Source organism: Festucalex cinctus, chromosome 3, assembly GCF_051991245.1.
Source record: "Festucalex cinctus isolate MCC-2025b chromosome 3, RoL_Fcin_1.0, whole genome shotgun sequence".
NCBI classification, from domain to species: domain Eukaryota; kingdom Metazoa; phylum Chordata; class Actinopteri; order Syngnathiformes; family Syngnathidae; genus Festucalex; species Festucalex cinctus.
In genome coordinates this window covers 7,472,177-7,497,361 of record NC_135413.1, presented here as the reverse complement: position 1 = coordinate 7,497,361, position 25,185 = coordinate 7,472,177, and the positions used below count along the sequence as shown (strand labels likewise).

The 25,185-nt window shown below is 43.5% G+C and overlaps 4 protein-coding genes across 8 annotated transcripts in view; 3 read left to right on the top strand and 1 right to left on the bottom strand.

The window, feature by feature from the left end:
* rspry1 (ring finger and SPRY domain containing 1) overlaps positions 1 to 5,896 on the bottom strand; it is a 22,093-nt gene extending 16,197 nt beyond the window's left edge. Inside the window, exons 1-2 of one of the 2 annotated variants that reach the window (XM_077515617.1) lie at positions 5,716 to 5,896; positions 4,530 to 5,143 (exon numbers count right to left, since the gene is read on the bottom strand). In XM_077515617.1, coding sequence (XP_077371743.1) covers positions 4,530 to 4,927 — 398 coding nt within the window. In that variant the 5' untranslated portion in view covers positions 4,928 to 5,143; positions 5,716 to 5,896. Of the gene's footprint in view, positions 1 to 4,529; positions 5,694 to 5,715 lie in introns of those variants that run through there. The other variant, XM_077515618.1, reaches the window with a different exon arrangement.
* Positions 1 to 14,123, top strand: part of anapc13 (anaphase promoting complex subunit 13) — a 15,335-nt gene extending 1,212 nt beyond the window's left edge. The window contains exons 2-4 of one of the 4 annotated variants that reach the window (XM_077515621.1): positions 4,541 to 4,847; positions 11,345 to 11,467; positions 13,621 to 14,123. In XM_077515621.1, the coding sequence (XP_077371747.1) occupies positions 11,369 to 11,467; positions 13,621 to 13,746 (225 nt within the window). In that variant the 5' untranslated portion in view covers positions 4,541 to 4,847; positions 11,345 to 11,368 and the 3' untranslated portion in view covers positions 13,747 to 14,123. The other 3 variants (XM_077515620.1, XM_077515622.1, XM_077515619.1) reach the window with 3 other exon arrangements.
* Positions 14,124 to 20,363: 6,240 nt separating this feature from the next.
* On the top strand, positions 20,364 to 21,195 carry mt2 (metallothionein 2). The gene is made up of 3 exons (XM_077517990.1): positions 20,364 to 20,632; positions 20,724 to 20,789; positions 20,977 to 21,195. The coding sequence occupies exons 1-3, from the start codon at positions 20,608 to 20,610 to the stop codon at positions 21,066 to 21,068; spliced, it is 183 nt and encodes a 60-aa protein (XP_077374116.1). The 5' UTR covers positions 20,364 to 20,607; the 3' UTR covers positions 21,069 to 21,195.
* A 650-nt stretch (positions 21,196 to 21,845) lies between these two features.
* On the top strand, positions 21,846 to 22,902 carry steep1 (STING1 ER exit protein 1). Its single transcript, XM_077517989.1, has one exon. The coding sequence runs from the start codon at positions 22,000 to 22,002 to the stop codon at positions 22,675 to 22,677; it is 678 nt and encodes a 225-aa protein (XP_077374115.1). The 5' UTR covers positions 21,846 to 21,999; the 3' UTR covers positions 22,678 to 22,902.
* Positions 22,903 to 25,185: the final 2,283 nt, after the last annotated feature.

The following is a 25,185-nucleotide window of genomic DNA, read 5'->3' as shown; positions in this document are numbered from 1 at the left end:
AAATCATCTAGCTTAATTATTAGCCAGACCAGTTTTCAATAAATACCAAAAATACCTATTTAATGCCATTTATGACTGTCCTTCAATTTTTAGGATATAGTGCTGCATATCCATCCATCCATCCATCTTCTTCCGCTTATCCGGGGTCGGGTCGCGGGGGCAGCAGCTTCAGGAGGGAAACCCAGACTTCCCTCTCCCCAGCCACTTCAACCAGCTCCTCCGGTGGGATCCCGAGGCGTTCCCAGGCCAACCGAGAGACATAGTCTCTCCAGCGTGTCCTGGGTCGTCCCCGCGGCCTCCCGCCAGTGGGACATGCCCGGAACACCTCCCCAGGGAGGCGTCCAGGAGGCATCCGAACCTGATGCCCGAGCCACCTCAGCTGGCTCCTCTCAACGCGGAGGAGCAGCGGCTCGACTCCGAGTCCCTCCCGGATGACCGAGCTTCTCACCCTATCTCTAAGGGAGAGCCCGGACACCCTGCGGAGGAAACTCATTTCAGCCGCTTGTATCCGGGATCTCGTTCTTTCGGTCACGACCCACAGCTCGTGACCATAGGTGAGGGTTGGAACGTAGATCGACCGGTAAATCGAGAGCTTTGCCTTTTGGCTCAGCTCTTTCTTTACCACGACGGACCGATACAGAGTCCGCATCACTGCAGACGCTGCACCGATCCGCCTGTCGATCTCCCGCTCCATCCTACCCTCACTCGTGAACAAGACCCCAAGATACTTGAACTCCTCCACTTGGGGCAGGATCTCATCCCCGACCTGAAGACGACACTCCACCCTTTTCCGACTGAGGACCATGGTCTCGGATTTGGAGGTGCTGATCCTCATCCCAGCCGCTTCACACTCGGCTGCGAACCGCTCCAGTGAGAGCTGAAGGCCCCGGCCTGATGAAGCCAACAGCACCACATCATCTGCAAAGAGCAGCGATGCAATGCTGAGGCCACCAAACAGGAACCCCTCCACGCCTCGGCTGCGCCTAGAAATTCTGTCCATAAAAATTATGAACAGAATCGGTGACAAAGGGCAACCTTGGCGGAGTCCAACCCTCACCGGAAACGAATCCGACTTACTGCCGGCAATGCGGACCAAACTCTGGCAACGGTCGTACAGGGACTGAACAGCCCGTATCAAGGGGCCCGGCACCCCGTACTCCCGAAGCACCCCCCACAGAACTCCCCGAGGGACACGGTCGAACGCCTTCTCCAAATCCACAAAACACATGTGGACTGGTTGAGCGAACTCCCACGCACCCTCGAGGATCCTGTGGAGGGTGTAGAACTGGTCCACTGTTCCACGGCCAGGACGAAAACCACACTGCTACTCCTGAATCCGAGATTCGACCTCCCGACGGACCCTCCTCTCCAGCACCCCTGAATAGACCTTACCAGGGAGGCTGAGGAGTGTGATCCCTCTGTAGTTGGAACACACCCTCCGGTCCCCCTTCTTAAAAAGGGGGACCACCACCCCGGTCTGCCAATCCAGAGGCACTGTCCCCGATGTCCATGCGATGTTGTAGAGACGTGTCAACCACGACAGCCCCACAACATCCAGAGTCTTTAGGAACTCCGGGCGGATCACATCCACCCCCGGGGCCCCGCCACCGAGGAGCTTTCCAACCACCTCAGTGACTTCGACCCCAGAGATAGGAGAGCCCACCCCAGAGTCCCCAGACTCTGCTTCCTCAAAAGGAGACGTGTTGGTGGAATTGAGGAGGTCTTCGAAGTATTCCCCCCACCGCTTCACGACGTCCCGAGTCGAGGTCAGCAGCACCCCATCGCCACTATACACAATGTTAATGGTGCACTGCTTTCCTCTCCTGAGACGCCGGATGGTGGACCAGAATTTCCTCGAAGCCGTCCGGAAGTCGTTTTCCATGGCCTCACCGAACTCCTCCCATGTCCGAGTTTTTGCCTCAGCAACCGCCGAAGCCGCGTTCCGCTTGGCCATCCGGTACCTGTCAGCTGCCTCCGGAGTCCGACAAGCCAAAAAGGCCCGATAGGACTCCTTCTTCAGCTTGACGGCATCCCTTACCGCTGGTGTCCACCAGCGGGTTCGAAGATTGCCGCCACGACAGGCACCGACCACCTTACGGCCACAGCTCCGATCGGCCGCCTCAACAATGGAGGCGCGGAACATGGCCCATTCGGACTCAATGTCCCCCGCCTCCCCTGAGACAAGGGAGAAGCTCTGCCGGAGGTGGGCATTGAAACTCTTTCTGACAGGGGATTCCGCCAGACGTTCCCAGCAAACCCTCACAATACGTTTGGGTCTGCCAGGTCGGACTGGCATCTTCCCCCACCATCGGAGCCAACACACCACCAGGTGGTGATCAGTTGACAGCTCCGCCCCTCTCTTCACCCGAGTGTCCAGAACATGCGGCCGCAAATCCGATGACACGACTACAAAGTCGATCATCGAACTGCGGCCTAGGGTGTCCTGGTGCCAAGTGCACATATGGACACCCTTATGCTTGAACATGGTGTTCGTTATGGACAAACCGTGACGAGCACAGAAGTCCAATAACAGAACACCGCTCGGGTTCCGATCAGGGGGGCCGTTCCTCCCAATCACGCCCCTCCAGGTCTCACTGTCATTCCCCACGTGAGCGTTGAAGTCCCCCAGTAGGATGAGGGAGTCCCCAGAGGGAGCGCTCTCCAGCACACCCTCCAAGGACTCCAAAAAGGGTGGGTACTCTGAGCTGCTGTTTGGTGCATATGCACAAACAACAGTCAGGACCCGTCCCCCCACCCGAAGGCGGAGGGAGGCTACCCTCTCGTCCACCGGGGTAAACCCCAACGTACAGGCGCCGAACCGGGGGGCAATAAGTATGCCCACACCTGCTCTGCGCCTCACACCGTGGGCAACTCCAGAGTGGAAGAGAGTCCAACCCCTCTCAAGAGGACTGGTACCAGAGCCCAAGCTGTGTGTGGAGGCGAGTCCGACTATGTCTAGTCGGAACTTCTCGGCCTCGCACACCAGCTCGGGCTCCTTCCCTGCCAGAGAGGTGACGTTCCATGTCCCAAGAGCCAGCTTCTGTAGCCGGGGGTCGGTCCGCCAAGGTCTCCTACCTTGGCTGCCACCCAGCCTACACTGCACCCGACCCCTTTGGCCCCTCCCACCGGTGGTGAGCCCGTGGGAAGGGGGACCCACGTTGCCTCTTCGGGCTGTGCCCGGCCGGGCCCCATGGGTGCAGGCCCGTTTAGAAACCTTGCAGCCTCTCGACCGTAAACACTGTCAGATTTCTATAGTCCTCAATGAAAGCAGAGATCTTTCTCTTAAATCAAAATAAAACATTTTGAAACATCCTTTAATCAAAATGTTTGTACACTTTATGAACTGTCAATTTGAAATAGTGTCTCATTTTTAATAATAAAGGAATGGAAAATAAAATATTAATGACTCCCTTGGAAGACAGACAAACACTATTTTAAACCTGCAACAATAGTGATGATCCTAATCAGTTACTAATTAACAAATTTGCGGGAACTTTATCACCTGCAATAGTTAATTGCAGATGTTTAGTCAGCTACCTGTGTACACACTCAGCCACTTCACATTAGAGCCATTAAAAATCCCTTGTGAAATCACAAATTAGGGTTTATATCAGGGGTGTCCAAACTTTTTCCTCTGAGGGCCACATACAGAAGCTGAGCAGCAGCTGATCCCAACTTGACATTCTGAACCACAACAAGAACAATCGGTCGTCAACTGACCACACTTAAGAACCATTAATCTAATGTGATGTTTTCACAAATTGGACCTTGACACTAAGCAACAAGTGGATGAAACTATTTTTATTTCTGAGACTAAATTATTAGCTGCAAATTTGTGTCTTTGCATAGCTAGAAATGTTTAATCCACCGTCTTGTTTTTTTTTTTTTTTTTTTTTTTTTTTTTTTAACAGCATTGAAAAAGAATTTTTAGTATTTGCCGCGGGCCGCCAAAAAATGTATGGCGGGCCTCAAATGGCCCCCGGGCCGTAGTTTGGACACCCCTGGTTTATATGGATGAAATGCATGGTTAATGTTTTTCTTGGTTTAGAACAGAAAAAAAAAACACTTATCATACTGGATGTTCTCATACCCTCATTTTAGTCTATAATACTTGCTTCTAGTAGTGTTAAAATTTTGATTCGGTGATACATTGCGATATTACAGCACGCAATTCCCGTATCGATTCAATATGCAGCTGTATATTGCATACTGCAGTATGCACACTTTAAACATGGAAGAATGTTATATTAATGATATTCTGTTCAAACATGAAACAGATTGCAACCCGTTTGTTAAATGCACTGGCTCAAGAGTTATAAGCATTAAGTTTCAGATAAATGCATTTATACAAATCTCACAATGTACATGTACATGTTTACTGAGTAGTACTTTCTAAATTTGAGGGGTTTTTTTTGTTTTGTTTTTTAAATTGCAATAATCGACTTATAGATTTGTATCGGTACTAGGTACCCCGCCCTAGCTTGTGCTGTAATGTATTTAATTAAAGATCATCAACAAGGTTGATTTACTTGTCTACAAGGGTCCTGATGACAGCCAGCGTGTCCAGCACCAGGCCGTCCACATTCTGCTTCTTCCGCCGTGGCTCGTGGGGGCCGCGCCCCCTGCGCGGGGGTCTGACCGGGTCCCTCGGGCGACTGCTACGAGACTCCCCAGCATCGACAGCTGTTCCCGTACTGTGGTCCACACGCCTGGCTTGTCCTCGAGTCGCCCTCGATGTCCCGTGGTGATGGTCCTCTGCATCGCTATCCTCCCGGCACACGCAGCTATTACCCATGGTTCCAGGGGCAGCGTGCAGACAAGCAAGGGTCTCCCACGGGGAAGGAAAGGTATTTGTGGAGGAAAGGAATAGTAGAACCTGTGCAAGGCTCCTGCAGGCAAAGTAACTGATCCAGGCAGCTACTATCATATCATTTGATGAGCTTGGTTATAGAGGGTTCTTGTCCCAAAGGGCAGGGTTGGATTGTCACAAATGATCATCGTGACTCCAAACAGGGATATGGAGATAGGTTTTAGCACACACAAATTGGTTAACTAGACTCGGGGTCAGGTGATGTGATCATCATCATAAGCATCATAAGGTCATGATCCAGAGGTCCTCCAGGTCTCACACAACTTTGGAAAACTAAGAGACAAAATAATAATAATAATAATAATAAAATTAGGGCAATACCTGAAAAAATATCAAAGTAAGTATTTTACAACTAAGCGCCTGTGAAAAGCTACAGTGAAAACCACTGTTCGAGAAACTATGCCATTTACGTTGACTTGATTCACACATACAAGTCTACTTGATTTCCAATTGGGGATTAATATATAACTCAAGCAGACAATAATAATTGCGGTACTAAAATAATATTGGTGCTCTAACAAAACAGCACAGTTTCGTGTTAGCTTGCTAGCCACCCACCAAGCAACAGTTATAACATCGGCAGCTCTAAATAAAACCACTAGTCTAAAAAGTCGTAACTATCGCGTCTTTTACGCACACTTGCGTCTCAGTCGCTGCCTAAATACTGCAGCATTTCGACCCACGCCAGAAAATAGCCAAAATAGGTTTCTAGCTACAATAGACTGTGGCTAACCAGCTGCAAGGCGATAGCTTGGCTAACCATGACTGTCAAACTGCACAAGTTAGCAAACACGAGTTGCAATCAACTATAGGCGGAGAGTGTCTGCAGCAATGACTATATTTACCTAACGAGTGCGTATTCCACAACAGACCTTTGATGATGACCACTAGCTATATGTCATACACATGACAACACAAGACGCTACACGATATTGCTGCCTGGCAAGCTCTGTAGCCTCCATGCTAAGTTCCGTAGCGAGAGGTTGGTAGCAGCAGACTGAACATCAGCTGGGGAGCCGGGGCAAGATTCTGAAGCTTACTATATACAATAAATAAATAAATAAATAAATAAATAAAATGAGAGAACTTAAAACTTGGACAATGGGCTTGGGAATAATCTATTCCATTCTATCTGCAATGCAGCTTTGTGTGACTTTGGTATCTAATGTGTACGGTATACATGTATATATGGCCAACCTTTATTGAGCAAAGACACATTAAGATTGAAAAATCTCACGGCATGCCACCACACACCCAAAAAAAAAAAAAAAAAGTGTACTGTATACACGTTAATTTCTGCTATTTAGTAGAAGATAATTTATTTTTTCTGTCTGTCACTATAAGCCGCTGTCATAGATGCACAAAAATACATAATGTTATATTCATCCCTCCATCCATTTTCTTAATTGCTTTTCCGCACAATGGTCGCGGGGTAGGCACTGGAGCCTATCCCAGCTGGCTTCGGGCAGTAAGCGGGTTACACCCTGAACTGGTTGCCAGCCAATCCATGGCACACAGAGACGAACAACCACTCACACTCACAAGCACACCTAGGGACAATTCAGAACACCCTATTAATCTGCCATGCATGTCTTTGGAATGTGGGAGGAGACTGGAGTACCCGGAGAAGACCCACGCAGGCACGGGGAGAACATGCAAACTCCACCCAGGAAGGCCGTAGCCTGGACTCGATCTTGCGTCCTCTGTACTGGGAGGCAGACGTGCTAACCAGTCACCCACCGTGCCGCCCCATAATGTTATAAATAAATAATTTTGGGAGCAATTAAGAGAAATTTGATAATTTGGCATAGCACACCAAGAGCTGTCACAGCATGCTAATGTGGCCCGACACACTTGTTGAAAACCACTGTTATTTAATATATTGATAGGCGATTACTAAATGTGAGGGGTCCCATCAGACCGTGACATATCAGGAGGGAACTGTGTGGCAAACCACAAGTTTGGGAATCCATGTCAAGAAAGTAAAAACCCTGAAACAGTTTGGCTTTAGCTACAGGTGCTTCAATTCAACAGGTAGCCTATAGACAAGCTTGTTTACCTGTTCACCTGCCAATTGAAGAGAAGCACCTGTGGCTAAAGCCAGTCTGTGGCAGGGTTTTTACTTTCTGGATCAGGATTCCCCAACTGCAGAACCGTAATGTAGTTCTGAATCTCAACAAAGGCTTCCTTACTTGAATACAGAAGGGGGAAATGGCCAAAATAACACCATACACTATGTTTTAAATGGAACAGCCGTGGCCACCATCCGGGAACATAGTATTAAGTTTATCCATCCATCAGCTTGACTGCTTTATCCTCATGAGGGCCGTGTACAATAGGATAAAACAGAGGTGGGCAATTTACCAAATTTTGCTGGTCTGTCATTCGTCACTTTTTTAAATCCATCCATCCATCCATTTTCTTGACCGCTTATTCCTCACAAGGGTCGCGGGGGGTGCTGGCGCCTATCTCAGCTGGCTCTGGGCAGTAGGCGGGGGACACCCTGGACTGGTCGCCAGCCAATCACAGGGCACACAGAGACGAACAACTATCCACACTCACAAGCACACCTAGGGACAATTCGGAGCGCCCAATTAACCTGCCATGCATGTCTTTGGAATGTGGGAGGAGACCGGAGTACCCGGAGAAAACCCACGTGGGGAGAACATGCAAACTCCACCCAGGAAGGCCGGAGCCTGGACTCGAACCTGAGTCCTCAGAACTGGGAGGCGGACGTGCTAACCACTCACCCACCGTGCCGCCCTTTTTTAAATCTGAAACTGCAATTATCAGTCCATCATGGTATTTTAACCACGCTTCCATCATCACTTGGTCACCACTATTTTAGGACCGACAGGTGGCATTCCGTCATCAATAACTGTCCATCAGCAAAACTACTTGACCCGGTTAGTGACGATTACACTGATGGACGAAAACTCACTTCTGTCTTTAAGCATCCGTCAGTACTAACTGAATGCCCACCTCTGCTACAGACTAATGAGGGACAGGAGGGACCTGCCGCAGCCAGGTGATGAAAGCAGCAGAGTGGGCGATTGGCTGTACAAACAGTCACTGATAACGATGAACACATCACACTGCCATTCACGTCATTGAGTGGGAAATGAAGCCAAATCAGGAGCGTGAACCAAATTTATTTTCATCAGCTGTTTTTTCATCAACTTTGAAAGCAAATAGTATTTCATTCCAAACATTTGTATTGTACACAACCACACTATGCACTGAAATTAATATTGAGTGACAGAATATGATACATGGATACAAGCTTTTGAATCAGAACAGATCATAATAATAATTTTCACAAATAGCTGCTCCCACATTAATTTCTCCAGACTATGCATCACATCATTAGTCAGAGAGTGTGTTGTAAATTGGGACAGTCATACACTCTGCTGCGGTCAAGAGTTGTGTTGAAGCAATTGTCACGGTACATCCCACTCTCGGCCATATAGTTGGTGAATTTTTGTGATTTAGGGTGGTATGTACACGGTGTAGTTTCAGGGGTGGGAGGATACAGGCCGTAGTCACTGGAGGTGGTCCTGTACATGGGGTTCTGAGGTTTGGACCATGGCGAGAAAGTTGGACCTTTAAAAGGTGGAATGGCGGTACAGGTGAAAACTGGATTTCCAGGGTTGGTGCATAATCGTTTGTTTTCTGCCTGCTCTTCCTCTGGGGCTGACATCACTGAAGTCCCTGCTGGTAAAACAAAACAAAAAACAAAACAAAAAGAAAAAGAAAAGCACGTAAGCCTACGTTTGTTGAATTTTAATAATTACTCAAAATGAATACAATTTCATGTAGTTCTGCTAATACCTGCGCTGTTGGTACAAATGTGTCAATATGTTCTGATAATAGCCTACCTGTGCTATTTGTACTACGTCAGTATGGAATACAAACACATATTTGGCTTTAATTTGCTGATTTACATTAGCCACCAAACCACAATCAAAACTTTATCACAGAGGCTACTTTCCTTTTTTGCTAGACAATAGTTTAACGATGACATCTCTTCAAGTGCTTTATGTTGTCTTTGTCATTTTTTTTAATGCTTTTATTAACACAGTTCAATACAGCTTTACATTTAAGAATACGTCTTAGATACCAGATACAAAAATCGTTGTACAATTTAAAGATATAAGTACAAAAAATAAAATAAGCATTTGACATGAAAAAGGTCAACCATATTTGGATATTACGCAAATGAAGCATCATAGAAGAAAAACGTCTTAACAGATTCGACAGTTTACTGATTTTCTTATTGTTGATTAATTTTACAGCTTTGAAAATGGATTTCAATTCCAGAAGGAAGCACACAACTCTGGGGTTGGACTTGGAAAATGTTTGTGAATAAAAAACAGCAAAAAGAATAACACAATTAAGTAAATATTACATTGTCTTTGTCATATAAGCGGGGGGCGGAGGTGGGGTGATCAACAGACCCGTCACCAGAAAGAAATTGTAGGGGGGGCACACTTTATCAACCTAAATCTAATGTTCATCAGGTTGAACAGCGGCATTGTGACAACTGCAAAAGTGTTGATATATTTTCTGTCACTTAAAAGCGGCAGTTCGTTCTGAAATCTAAAAGACAAACTGAAAAAAAAATGTGTAGTTCATTTTGCATTTATTCAACTCAAAAGTTCATTTGAAACAAATCCACTCGTCACTTCTGTAAACAATTATGTCCGAATGAATGACTGCAACCCAGCCCCTTCTATCTGGAATTGGCTAGCAGTTGCCTTCATTTGCGTGTTGGATTAGGGCTGTACGATATGGACAAAATTTCCTTTCATTTTTGCCAAACATCTCTATTCTTTGATCTTTGACTCAGCATGAGACTTCACATCATTTTATTTTTTTATGGTGCCTTCTGTATTTTGTTATTTTATTTCTATACTTATACAGATTTTTTTTTTTTTTTAGTATTTTATTTGCGTGTGTACTTATCTGCTTATATTTACTCTAATTAATTTTATTTTGTGTTATTTTATTTTACTTGTGTCTACTAAAAGACTAATTTCTATTCCATGCACAGCACTTTGTATGCAGCAATGGCTGTTTTAAAGTGATTTAGAAATAAGGTTGAGTTATGTCGATGATATACAGAAACAACATATGGGTTCAGTGAAAAACTAAGCATAATATCAATCCAAAAAGGATGTGTAAAGTGCTGTTTTTTTTTATTAGAACTTAGTGACAGTCATCAACATGAACAAACTTGGCAATAAAAAAAATGTCATTCAACTCACATTGTACTGCAACTGCTTTAGTGATAAATAATTTTATGCTCCATAGTTGTTGTTGTGTATGTGTGACTGCTTGGGTCTGTTAACAGCATACTGTGTATTGCTACAATTCATCCGTGCTGTGTGGCTTGACTAATTAAAATAAAAGTTTGACACTCACTTGTAAACGTAACCAGTGGACTCAGGATTCCCATTGATGTCAACTGTTTCATCCTGGATCTAGGTTTGGCATTTGGTGGCTTCCATTAAAGCGGCACGACTTGCTCACTGCTCAGTCTTTGTCCCAGCGCCAGCCGGCAAATGCGCACTATCTACCCGGAAGTAGATTTGGCTAAGGCACGTCTGCAGAGCGCGCGTTGTCATTGGCTCGCTTAGTTGTCAATCACAGCCAAACTTGAAAGGAGGTATGTGGTTGGCTGGCACGCCATGCTTTACTTGAAACAGAAGGCGCAAGTTTACTGACTGATAGGACGAATAGTTGGTGAGTCATCTTGCTAGGGCGGGCACGGCTGACTGACAGGGCGGGCACGGACCCCCAAGGCCCGCCCATGGCGACGGGACCGGTGATCAATAGTAAGTAAATAAATAAATAAATAACGCTGAACTACTTAAATGTTTTTAAACTGAGCTTTTTTTCTTTTCGTAATTAATAAACGTTAATAATACTATACTGCTTGTAGTAAATTATTTTCCCAAACTTTATCACACATTTATTCACACATTTATTCACACATTTGAGCAGTAGGTAATTAAGAAAAATATTATTGGGGAATTACTCTGTTTAGTTGTTCCCAAAATCGAAAAACAAATGCGGAACTTTAAAACGTACCGTCCAAGAGCGAATCCTCTAAACTCGAGTCGTCTTTCTTTGGTTGTTCGGAGTCCTGTGTAGTTTCCATAGCGACCATACACCGTCGATGCCTTGCGGGCGAGACAAGTGGAAGGCTTAAATATGTTTATGATAATACGGTCGCATTAACCCAATTTTTTATTTTATTTTATATATAATTATTAAGACGTTTCAAAGTGTGTTTTAATGAACGTTTGTATGTAAAATACGAACGCGTCATTTTACGTCATCCCGTATGCGTCGAGCTAGGGTATGACGTTTAATTAACGCGCCATTCTCAAAAACCTGATTACAACATTTCAAAGTATAATTGTTCGCTACGTGCCACACTTTAAAATACAGTATATATATCTGTCGTAGGTGCGGCTACGTGACGAGTAAAGTATGGACAGTGAAATCCAACGAGATGGTAGAGTTTTGGATCTCACTGATGACGCCTGGAGGGAAGACCGACTGCCCTATGAAGATGTTACAATCCCGCTGGTAAATCAGAGCTTGCATTTTGACATCCATGTATTGTACTGCGTCTGTTAAGCTAAATAAATGTCAAATTTCTCTAGACAGATTTTTCGATAAACGTTCCATCACATTGGTTCACAAAAAGGTTCTATTCGTGACGCTTCATGAGTACATAGCACAGCCCCCTCGCCCCTGTCTTAACACACATTTCTACATGACGTAGCACGAAATACACCCCCTAGCAAAAAGTATGGAACCACCAGTATTGGACGAGCACTCACTCAGACGTTTTATTCTGTAGATCAAACTCAAATAAAAAGCATGAAACAGTTGTAAAGTCATTCAAAAGTGCAACATCTTGGCTTTCATAAACACCAAAAGAAATGAAGAACAAACATTGTGCTGGTCAGTAAATGTTACTTTTATAGAGCAATTGCAGGGAAAAAAAAATGGAATCACTCCATTCTAAGGGGGGAAAAAATGTGGAATCACTCCATTCTGTGGGCAAAAAAAATATTGAATCATGAAAAACAGACAAAGAAAAAAACAATCAAAACATCACTAGTATTTAGTTGCACCACCCCTGGTTTTTATGACAGCTTGCAGTCTCTGAGGCATGGACTTGATGAGTGACAAACAGTATTCTTCATCAATCTGGTGCCAACTCTCTTTGATTGCAGTTGCCAGATCATCTTTGCAGGTCGGAGCCTTGCTGTGGACCATTTTTTTTCAATTTCCACCACAGGTTTTCAATTGGGTTGAGATCTGGGCTATTTGCAGGCCATGACATTGACTGGATACATCTTTCTCCAAGGAATGCTTTCACAGTTTTAACTGTGTGGCATGATACATTGTCATCTTGGAAAATGAATTCATCATCATCCCCAGACATTTTTTCAATTGAAGGGATAAGAAAGCTGTCCAAAATGTCAATGTAAATGTGTGCATTTATTGAAGATTTAACCACAGCAATCTCCCTAGTGCCTTTGGCTGACATGCAGCCGCATATCATCAAGGACTGTGGGAATTTTTATGTTTCTTTGTAAATCTCACTGCAACGGCACCAAACAAAAGTTCTAGCGTCATCACCTTGTCCAATCCAGATTTGTGACTCATCACTGAAGATAACCATCTAGTCATCCCCAGTCCACGATTGCCTCTCCTTAGTCCATTTCAGTCTTGTTCTTTTTTGTTTAAGCATCAATGATGGTTTCCTTTTAGCTTTCCTGTATGTAAATCCTTTAGTTGTTTGTCTTGACGCTTAGATGTCTTCCTTGGTCTACCAAAACGCTTGACTTTAACAACCTTCCCATGCAGGTTGTACTTGACCCAGATCTTCGATACAGCTGACTGTGAACAGCCCACATCTTTGCCAACCATACGTGAAGTTACCTTCTTCAAGAAGTTTGATAATCTTGTTTTTGGTCTCAAGAGACATCTCCCTTGTTGGAGCCATGATTCTTGCCAATCCACTTGGTCCAGCTGCCCTCCAGCTCCAAGGTGTGATAACTGCACTGTTTTTAACTGCTGACTAACGAACATATGTAATTTGAGGCATGTGCCCAATTAAGGAAAGGAAATTGACTGGGTATGTCTTTATTTGCTGCTCAAATTGGAGTGAGAATGGAGTGATTCCATATTTATTTCCCTGCACTTGCTCTATAAAAGTAACATTTACTGACCAGCACAATATTTCTTCTTCATTTCTTTTAGTGTTTCTAAAAAGCCAAGATGTTGCACTTTGAAATGACCTTACGACTGTTTCATGCTTGTGATCTGAGTTTGATCTACAGAATAAAACATCCGATTGAGTGCTCGTCCAAGACTGGTGATTCCATACCTTTTGCTAGGGGTTGTATAAAAGCATTTGGAACAATGTAAAATATAAAAGAGTAAGTTAGACTTAAAAGTCAAAGTAGAGTTGTAAAGTTGTAATTTTAAGTTGTCCTTTGACTGTATGTCTCCGCTAAATGATAGAACTATGTTGCAGTCCAACAGAGTATCCAAACCTGACAGTCACTGAACTGACACACCTTTTGTCAGTTTTAAAATCTTGGACAATACATGTGTTTGGAGGATTATGAAAAAGAGCGGCTGCCTGGAGGAGGGAGCACATGCAATCGCCAACAGTAATTTGATTTGAGTAATCTCATCATGTTGTCTTCGCTGTCTTTCAGAGTGAACTCCCTGAGGCTGAGCAGGACAACGGCGGATCCACAGAGTCCGTGAAGGAACAAGAGATGAAGTGGACAGACCTTTCCCTGCAGAGCCTTCATGAAAACACTCCAAACACCGGGAGTTGAATTGACATTGGCATGGGACTGTAGAACATCAGCTACGTTCAGTTTTGTTTTGTTGGGATGGTTTAGCCTGCTAATCTTGAAATGAAAGCAGTCCTAGGTTTGTTCACTGACATTTGTAATATATTACTTGCTTATCCTGTGCAGAGTGATGCTATAGATTCAAAATGTGAGCTGATGTTTCATTAGTAGCTATCCATGCAACACTCCAACTTCCAAATGTTTTTCTAGAAAACTACTGTGTGGCTGTTTGTATTCTGTTACTATTCTGATCACTGTGTCGATGGTGTCTGCTGCAAGCTTGGCAATGTGGTCATAGCGTCCCCTCCCTTGGAGGACTGAACTTGCAGTTGATATAAAAAGTACACACCCCTGCTCAACTTCCTGGTTTTTGTTATATAAAAAATTAGGCCAAGAAAATATGAAATTATTTCAAAACGTTTTCACCTTTATAACTTGTACAATGGAAGTAGGCCTACACTTTTTTTTTTCATGCAGTTTCTGTTTCATCCTGCTAACCAACAAACCACAATCAACACAATATATTTGCCTTGGCAGAGATAAAGTACATAATGATACACTAAAACCTTGCCAAAGTTCACTCATTTTGTAACTTCAAGTTACCAAAGAACAAGTCAACAAACCTAATGTCATCATTCCCAACTTATTCAAATGAGTTCACAGTGTGTTTGTCCTAAATGCACCACATTAGAGTTATACTGTAGGCTATAACAACGGTGGGTTTATTATTTACTTTTGATTTCATATTTTTTAAATTATACATTTGTTTTCAGGGCAAAACTTTTATGTTTTAAGGTAAAAAAAAATGCCTCAGAATGAAATGTTAAAATTAAGGAGACAAAATAAAATGTTTTTCATTTATAATGAGTTGTGTTATGTTCTACTTTTGGATAAATCATAAACATGCATGAATGAGGGGTGACTCAAGGTATGATGAGTTTGGGTACATGATAAAAAAAAAAAAAAACTTTGGGAAATGTTGGCATTTAATCATGTTTATGGATATTCTCATTCGATCCAGGTCACTTCATTATCGGGGCATTGAATCAGTTGCAACTAGAATACTGTTTGTAGAATAGACATTAGTGCGGAAGACGATTAGGGCCAGTGAAGGGAGGAGAAAAAAAAAGTGGCAAGATTCTCACTTTACTCTCGTAATTTTCACTTTAAAGTCAGAGCATCGACATTAAAACTACGACACACACTATGCCAATTGATATTCAAATGTGTTGGAATATGGCAGAATATTTGAAACGTATTTACAAGTTATTAGGTTTGTCCAGTTTCTAATCAATCAAGTTCCTCTTGACTGCAGTGAAGTCCTCTTAACTCACCTTATAGATTCTCCTGCGATGCATGGAACAGTGTATCCAGTAGATGCACATGTCCGTGAAGAACAAGAATCTAACAATGCTCAGGAACACCCCGGACCAACCTAACATAAACAAAGCACTAGGGTCTAACAACGTTTGTATTGATGTACTGAGTTTTAGAAATATTGGATAGCTGCGCCTCTTCTTTAGGGAAATGGCCCTCACCCTGAGAAGATAGGTGATGTCATCAAAAAGTTTGCGGCGTACTCCCCTGATCTCCAAGAAGAAAATTAGCACGGTGGGGAAATTCATCCAGAAGAGACGTACAGTTGCGAGTTGGAGCTTCCCTGGTTCTATCTACCATGACAGAGCTAATTAGATCATGTAAACAAGATTACACCATTCACGCATGCAAAACTGCATACATAATGATAATCTAGTGCAAGAACTCACTGTGAGAGGTATTCACAAGTTCACATAACAATAAAGTATGTTTATTTTGTTGTGGTGCACAATTAAGTAATGAGACCTATATAGTTTAGCGTGCAAACTGTACATAGGAGGGCCAGAACCAAGATTTGAACCCAGACCCTTTAAGTTGTGAGACAGACGTGTGAACCATTAATACACAATTCTGTGTTGAATGAATGAGTCCAAATGTTAGGAACAGTTAAGTCAATCAAAACTGAACAATATTGTACGTACATTTTAGGGCAGAATGTTTGATAAAATGGAACTCTTATTGTGAAGTCATCGTCACAGGTGTGCCAGTTACAGTAAAATTCTAAATCTACATCAATACATTCAAAAATGGTACTTTTCATGAACTAACTTGTTTCGGGATTGTGGCAGGCCTGAAAAGCTTCCTCAAAGTAGTCAAGTCCTTCCCCGCATTTAGCGCAAGTTCACCAGCTGCAATTCCTTAATAAAATAACACGACGACTGTATAAAGCAAACTGAGCCGCTCACTACTGACATTAAATCTTATTTCATTGCCTGAATATCTATTTTTTTTCCACACACTAAAGTTCACCCGGCCAGCACTCCTGGTAACCCGGTAACCCTGGTAACCCATTCAACTCAATGGGGAATTCGCACTCCTGGTAACCCGGCGATTGAACTAAATGTGGAATTCGCACTCCTGGTAACCCGGCCACTCCTGGTAACCCGGACAGCACTCCTGGTAACCCGGCCATTCAACTCAATGGGGAATTCGCACTCCTGGTAACCCGGCCAGCACTCCTGGTAACCCGGCCATTCAACTCAATGGGGAATTTGCACTCCTGGTAACCCGGCCAGCACTCCTGGTAACCCGGCCATTCAACTCAATGGGGAATTCGCACTCCTGGTAACCCGGCCATTGAACTCAATGGGGAATTCGCACTCCTGGTAACCCGGCCAGCACTCCTAGTAACCCGGCCAGCACTCCTGGTAACCCGGCCATTCAACTCAATGGGGAATTTGCACTCCTGGTAACCCGGCCAGCACTCCTGGTAACCCGGCGATTGAACTAAATGGGGAATTCGCACTCCTGGTAACCCGGCCAGCACTCCTGGTAACCCGGCCATTCAACTCAATGGGGAATTCGCACTCCTGGTATCCCGGCCAGCACTCCTGGTAACCCGGCCATTCAACACAATGGGGAATTCGCACTCCTGGTAACCCGGCCAGCACTCCTGGTAACCCGGACAGCACTCCTGGTAACCTGGACAGCGCTCCTGGTAACCCGGACAGCACTCCTGGTAACCCGGCCATTCAACTCAATGGGGAATTCGCACTTCTGGTAACCCGGCCATTGAACTCAATGGGGAATTCGCACTCCTGGTAACCCGGCCAGCACTCCTGGTAACCCGGCCAGCACTCCTGGTAACCCGGCCATTCAACTCAATGGGGAATTCGCACTCCTGGTAACCCGGCCAGCACTCCTGGTAACCCGGCCATTCAACTCAATGGGGTATTCGCACTCCTGGTAACCCGGCCAGCACTCCTGGTAACCCGGCCATTCAACTCAATGGGGAATTCGCACTCCTGGTAACCCTGCCAGCACTCCTGGTAACCCGGCCATTCAACTCAATTGGGAATTCGCACTCCTGGTAACCCGGCCAGCACTCCTGGTAACCCGGCCATTCAACTCAATGGGGAATTCGCACTCCTGGTAACCCGGACAGAATATACATGAATATTCATTTACATTTGTGCCAAAATTTATGCATTGTCATGACGAGTTGCCTGAATCTCTTTAGATGACTGGATGTCTCCCTCTAGAGGCAGCACGCCACTATGCAGACATGCGTGGAGAAGGGTCCAGCTTTGTGCATTCATGTAAGTAGCCTACTGTACAAAGGTGCACAATAGTCAGAAAATTAGAATATCGATGATAAGTCACTTTATTGCAAAATTTTGTTTCAAATGTGAAACTTGCATGCTACATTAGCTCACCATTTTGGCCTTCTGAAAACAGTATTTAAGCCATATGACTTCAGTACTTTGTTGGGCCTCCTTTTACATTAATTACAGCATCAAGGTGGAGACTGATCATTTCAAGGCTGACGAAAACCTCTGCCGTTATTTTGCATTAACTAGCGACAAGATTGGGACACAATATAATGTTGAGCTTTGTCACAATATTCTAATTTTGAGAAACACTGGATTTGTGTGTGTGTGTGTGTGTGTGTGTGTGTGTGTGTGGGTGTGTGTGTGTGTGTGTGTGTGTGTGTGTGTGTGTGTGTGTGTCTTTCTGCCATAATCATCAAAACTGACCAAAAAAGGCTTGGCATATTTCAGGTTGTGTGTGGTGAACTAATATAACACGAAGTTAAACTTTTTGAAACAAAATAAATGGATTTTTCCTTGATATTCTTTTTTTTTTTTTTTTTTACCAGCACCTCTAGATTAGGTAACACAAAAGTTTAAATTAAATATATAAAATAGCTACGTTTAATTAGAATTTAATAAACTATGATGTGATAAAAGGCGGTCGAGTGGTTAGCACGTCCGCCTCCCAGTTCTGAGGACTCCGGTTTGAGTCCAGACTCCGGCCTTCCTGGGTGGAGTTTGCATGTTCTCCCCGTGCCCGCGTGGGTCTTCTCCGGGTACTCCGGTCTCGTACTCCGGTCTCCTCACACATTCCAAAAGACATGCACGGCAGGTTAATTGGGTGCTCCGAATTGTCCCTAGGTGTGATTGTGCGCGTGGATGGTTGTTCGTCTCTGTGTGCCCTGCGATTGGCTGGCAACCAGTCCAGGGTGTCCCCCGCCTACTGCCCAGAGCCAGCTGAGATAGGCGCCAGCACCCCCCCCCCCCCCCCCCCCCCCCCCCCAACGACCCTTGTGAGGAATAAGCGGTCAAGAAAATGGTTGGATGGATGGATGGATGGATGGATGATGTGATAAAATTAATAAGTCATTGATTCATACCCAAGCGATCGACTGACAACTGCTCGATTTCCTACAACATGTAATAGATTAATCAATTATTTAATGAGCATCAGGTTTAAAATATGAATACACATATTTGCCCAATTTGTTTCATATTCCAGGAAGAATTGATGCGTCTTTAACGGTTCCCACATGGTCATGGTCAGGTGATCATGAGATGATTTAGCAAGATTTTACCATTATTGGCAAAGCGATGGCTGAGTGTTACAGGCCAAGCCTGGCCCTTTAAAGAGTTGTGCTGTATTATGGGGGATATAGTGTTGCAATGCCGCCCTTTGGCACAGGGGGCCGATGTTGGTTCATAAAAGTAAAAGAGAGCTGTGGAGATTACTCTGAGTGCACTGTATGTTGGTGGAAAAAAGATAAAACACAAAATTTGTGCTGAAGCAACGAAAAGAGAATCTGAATCTGTCTGTTCAGTCTCTGTGCCACGGTTAACCGGTCACTGGACAAGGGAAGGGGATTTAACGGGAATGTAAATCTGTGGCGAGTGCAAAACGGAAGGGATGCTGATGTCACATAGGGCAAAAGACTTGGTTGAAAGACAGATGATTTAATAAAATTAAATAAGTCATAGATAGCCTAAGGATAGACTGGCAACCGCTCGGTCTCGGGCCCGTGTACAACACACAAATGGATAAATAAATGATTTAATGAGCAACAGGAAAATATGAAACAAAATATGAATACACACATTTATTGTAAGTTATTTAAATAACCAGTTAGTGCAACAAATATTATCATCTTACAATGTGCGAGCCATGCATTGCCCACCCATTGTTTCAGATTCCGGGTAGAATGGGTGCGTTTCGTCTCCCACGCATGGTTATGGTCAGATGATCATGAGATGATTTAGCAAGATTTAACATTATTGGCAAAGAGCGGAAGGCAAATGTGTGGCGAGTGCAAAACGGAAGGAATGCTCATGTCACATAGTGCAAAATAAAGATATTCGCTTTTGTTTTCGTCCAAAATCAAATAATTTCAAAGACTTAACCTTCAAACGGAAGTAGAAAACCAAACAAGTTGATTCAAGAAAGAGGATTATTTTGGAGTGGATAATGTTGAATGTTGTTGTGTTTTCAAGTTGCTTCCGGTAAACAATTAGTTACGCTCCCCTTGATAAACGTCCACTTCTATCGTTCCAAGGGACGTGGTCCGACATGTGAATGAAGTGTGTTATTTTCCCACTGCACACGGTCCTTGAAAGCAGCAGCACCTCTACTCCAACTTGTTGACTGTTTTGCTCACGAGCGCCTTGAAGCAGCTGTGTGCAAATGGGCGGGGCCGAGACTAGTGCCGCGTTCATGTGCCGTGTGCAGCTCGGTGGTACAAACTTAAAAAAAAAAATAAAAATAAAATACAACGATTCTTCATTTGAAGTACCCCAGATTGGAAAACATCAATTATTTTTTATGCGATAAACATTTATATCAACATTATAATTATAATTAACATTATTAAGCATACAAATGTTGATATTTGTAAGATAATACAAACTTGGAATAAACTGGCCATTCTAATAGTAGGCCCCTAATTCCACACCAATTATAAGGGAGTTCCCATAGGAATTACCTTAAATTTGAATTTTACCCCCTTCCCACGTTAATTATAACGTTTTCTTTTCCAAATAAACAGTAATTAATTTTTGAATGCCCCAGGAAGTGATTACGTAATATAAGGGCAATTCATACACACACTGTGTGGTCGTCTGGGGGCTCTGGGAGGCGGGGTGGTATCGTCACTTGCTTTTAGTGTAGGTGGCGTGGGTTCGCTTTCCCACCTGGGATACCATGTTTGTTTGAATGAGTGGGAAACGAAAAAAAAAAAAGAAAAAAGAAAAAAAAGATCGTGTGGTCGTCTGAGTTGAATTTCTGCTCGCACTTCTGACAGCACGTTGTAAAAAAGGTCGTGTGCACAAACTCTTTGTAATCGTTTGTAACAAACGCATTTTGCACACGGCCCCGTTCTTCACTGGACCCTATAAAAAAGCAACTTCTTGCGTTCCACTCACAACGACGACACAAACGAGATCAGACGAGCACCTGCCCAATCTCTTCGAAGAAGCTTAAATCAACAGACCAGCATACAGCATGGACCCTTGCGACTGCTCCAAGAGTGAGTATAGTAACGTTAATTCTGTGCGGAATGGTTCTAGGTTGTGATGATTAATTTTAACCAAGTATGACCTTGTTTTTTGTCTGTGCAGCTGGAACCTGCAAATGCGCTGGATCCTGTGCTTGTACCAACTGCGCCTGCACCACTTGCAAGAAGAGTGAGTCAAATCTCATTACAGTATTTAACTTGAATAACATAGAGGGAATGATTTTACTAGTTCGAATGTATTTGATTCAGAGTTTATTTAAATGATTGATTTCACACGTCACGTTTTAAATGAGTGGCCTGTATTTCATGATGGTGAAAATTCATGTCTTTCTTTTATTTTTCTCATTGTAATGCAGGCTGCTGCGCTTGCTGCCCCCCCGGATGCAGCAAATGTGCATCAGGCTGCGTGTGCAAAGGGAAGACATGTGACAAAAGCTGCTGTCAGTGAGGTGCAGACCTCATCCGTCCCTTGCTCGAGAGATGAAACCTTCATTTTGATTCACTTGATTGCATGTGCCATAATGAATTTTGTATTTGTTGTTCAGTACTGAAATAAATTAAATCTTTGATGTGAATTTGGTGTTTAATTTCTTTTTGCAGTGATGGCCTGGGTATTTTTGCAAAAGTGTAACTGTAGGCCTATAAACTGCATTAGACAGTAATTTTTCTGCCGAGCATGTTTGACAATTAAAGTAATTCCACAAAGTGTTTGGAATTAAAGTAGTTCAGTATTTCCTGCAAGACTGACTAATTTGAAGTTGAGACATTCATCAAAGTGACATAAATTTGGCAGCGCTACATTCCTCTGAGGCAATTGATCTATTTTCACCTTTGATCTGAAAGGCTCAAAGAAAAAAGGTGTGGTGGATGGATTGTCCAATGTGTCCCCATTTTGCAGTGCTGACATCCTGGAAAGCAACTGATCGGAATGAATCACCTTTTATTCTGGAAGGCCTAAGTTTTGAAGGGTGGTGAGGATTATACTTTTTAATGGGAAAAAAAAGTACCTGAAATGTAGACCTGTGAACAGCTAGGCCTAACCACATTTCTCTTCCAATCAACTCTTAGGGAATCATAAACTCAAATTGTCAGAATTATATTTTTAAAGCCGTGATTCCTGACGAGTGTGCAGTAATAAAACACACACACAACCCCCCAAAAAAGTGCACAGGAAGTACTAGGCTAACACCGGAACCTTTGAAACTTTACTAGCTTTCGTTCCCTATAGGAAATATTACAGTGTCGCACACCGGAAGTGGTTTTTCGCTTCCTATGTGTTTATATGTAAGTCCGAGACGTTTACTTGTGATTTAACGACATAGCGGCTAAGCAATAGAGTATTGCCTACATAAACTGTTTACCTTGGAAAGTAAATCAAGATGCCGAAGGTCGTGTCTAGAAGTGTTGTGTGCTCGGACACGCGAGACCGAGAGGAGTACGACGACGGAGAAAAGCCCCTCCATGTCTACTACTGCCTGTGCGGCCAGATGGTGCTGGTCCTGGACTGCCAGCTGGAGAAACTCCCCATGAGGCCCCGAGACCGAGCCCGGGTGATCGACGCCGTCAAACACGCGCACAAATTCTGCAACGTGGAGCAGGACGAAAACGCGTACATCAAGCGAGCCGAGGGCATCGAGAGGCAATACCGCAAAAAGTGCGGCAAGTGCGGCCTGCTGCTCTTCTACCAGCACCAGGAGAAAAACTCCCAGGCCACCTTCGTCGTGGAAGGAGCTGTGGTCAAATTTGGACAGGGGATCGGTAACACCAGCGTGTACAGTCAAAAACAGCCCGAGGCTCCAAAGAAGGTGCGCGTGATGATGACAAAGCGAACCAAAGACATGGGCAAGTTCAGCTCCGTCACCGTGTCCACCATTGACGAAGAAGAGGAGGAGATCGAGGCGAGGGAGGTGGCCGACTCCTACGCACAGAACGCCAAAGTGATCGAGAAGCAGCTGGAGAGGAAGGGCATGAGCAAGAGGAGGCTGCAAGAGCTGGCCGAGCTGGAGGCCAAGAGGGCCAAAATGAAGGGCACCCTCATTGACAACCAGTTCAAGTAGAGGAGACCTGATGAACGACACGAACATTATGAAGTGACTCCATTTGTGAGCATTAAAAAGGACCTTGGGTGGATATTTTGTTTAAAATGTTAATTTTGTATTGCTGGACAGTGTGTGCGTAGTAGTGAACACATTCTCTCTGTGTATACTGAACAAGGGATGATATCTCTAGATGTTATTTTGTACTTTAATCAAATAAATTGCATTGTCTTTTCAACCACCAAATTTTTGTGGGATGATTTATTTATTTATTTTTCAAAACAAACCCCCCACACTGATATTTTTGCAATAATGAGTTATGAGTGGTTAAACCACAAATTGAAACTACATGTCGACACGTGGCATGAGAAAGTACGCTCAGTTATCGCTGGATTTGGTGGTTTTTATTACAAATTCTTGACTGTAATTATGACTTTACTACTGTGTTAGTGTAGGTTGGTTATAGACGATGACCATTACTCGAGTACACCAGTCGTATGGAAATGTTAACCACTAAACCTAATAGTTTACTAAAAATAAATAAGAGTGTGTGTGCGAGGGATGCCATTTGTGAAGTGACTTGCTGAAAACAGACGCATGTTGTTTAATTACATCACATGTCCTAGGCAGCTTTATATAGCACATTTCATACACAAGGCAAATCCATGTGCTTCACGCAACCAAAAGTACAGCACATACAATTATTTTTTTAACAGAATAACTGAGTACATTCACAAAACAAAGAACAAAAATAGCTTATTTAAATTACTAAAAACAAAAGAAGACATACATTACAAACAATAGGCTTAAAGACATTTAAAAGCAAATGAAAGACAATTAAATACCTTATAACAAAAAACAGTATGAGTGGGGAAAAAAAGGCTAAATGTTTTTGATTCCAGATTCAAATGTTACCTGGATTCAGAAGTATTTATATTGGGGACTGACTTCACTTCTGTTGGCAGCTATGCCATGCAGTTCTGTGTAGCATAACAGCTAATAGACACCTCACCAGGTTTGCTTTGAAACCTGGGCTCCGCTAATTGACCCAAGTCTGCAGTGCAGACTCCGAGCTCTACTGGCTTTATATTCAATTAGCATTTCCTTACTGTATTCGGGACTCAACTCATTCAGTGATTTGTATAAATTTAAAATCTATTCTACAGCTTACTGGGAGCCAGTGTAACATTAGTCACTGAGCTGCAAACACTGATGTGAATTTTTGAGTGATATTTCCTGCCCAGTTTTACAATATTTGTCAATTTAGATATATGAATTAGCTGAATTTAAATGTTAAAAGTCATACACTACAGTACCTAGAAATTAAATCTGAATGCTAAATACAAATGTAGCCTAAGTGTAAATGCTACTGTACCTAAATGTTCAGTCTAAATGTAAATACAGAACAGGCCTACGTTAAATAGTTATAAGATACTGGGGGAAAAAAAGCGATTAGAATAATTAATAAGGTTGGCTACAGAGAATCAACTAACCAGTTATTTATAGCAGTGGTCCCCAACCACCGGGCCATGGACCGGTACCGGGCCGTGGGCCACTTTGGACCGGGCCGTGGCAAGCCTCACGGTTGAAATAATAAAAAATCTTACTGTACTTTCGGTTAATTGAATAAAAAAAATGTTTTATTTTAAAAAGTGACAGAATTCTGTTTACGACGGACTCTTGAGGCATGTCAAGGTGCTAATTATCTCAGTCGTGTAGCGCTGATGCTAATCGACAAGTTAGTAACGGAGAAAAAGCCCTGTGGTGAGACTACACAGCCTATGACCAAGAAGAAAAAGTGACATACACTGACTTACAGCTGCAGGTGATTCGCATGCATGATGTCAAGCAGCTCTGAATCCAGCGTTAAGGTGAGTGAGTTACTCATGGACTTCTGTGGTGACTTTTTTTTTATGTACCACGCGTACCAAGCGTGCCAAATCGAGCTAGGTTTTTTGGTGCTTGCTACCCTTTGCATGTATGAGGTCCTGGGTTCAATCCCCAGCATCTCCATTTAGAATGTTCACTGGCTGATTAATCAAAAGGCTACAACAAAACATGTAAATCTACATTGTGTTTTAATGTACCCGTGCTAACAGCACAAACACCATAACAACAGTAACAACAATGCTTCAATAAGGTGAGGTCTCTAATGGTAATGCTTGTGAATGATACGAGCAACACAGAAACTGGGTATTTTGTAGATATAACAATAATGTTAACTAAGCCCCATTTTTATGTAATGATATGAGCAGCACCCTCTTTAAATAGAAATGGAGATGCTGGGGATTGAACCCAGGACGTGATACATGCAAAGCATGCGCTCTACCACTGAGTTACATCCCCACTGTTACACTTCTGTCACCATTAAAATCTATGTACTTGAGATGAGGGTAGCAAGGCTTGGCATGCTTATGGAAATGGATTTTGAGAGGGAACCGAGGATTTCATGCAAACAATGCACTCTAGCACACAATCTACATGACTGTTACACCTGTGCCACCATCCTTAAAATACAATGTGCTTGAG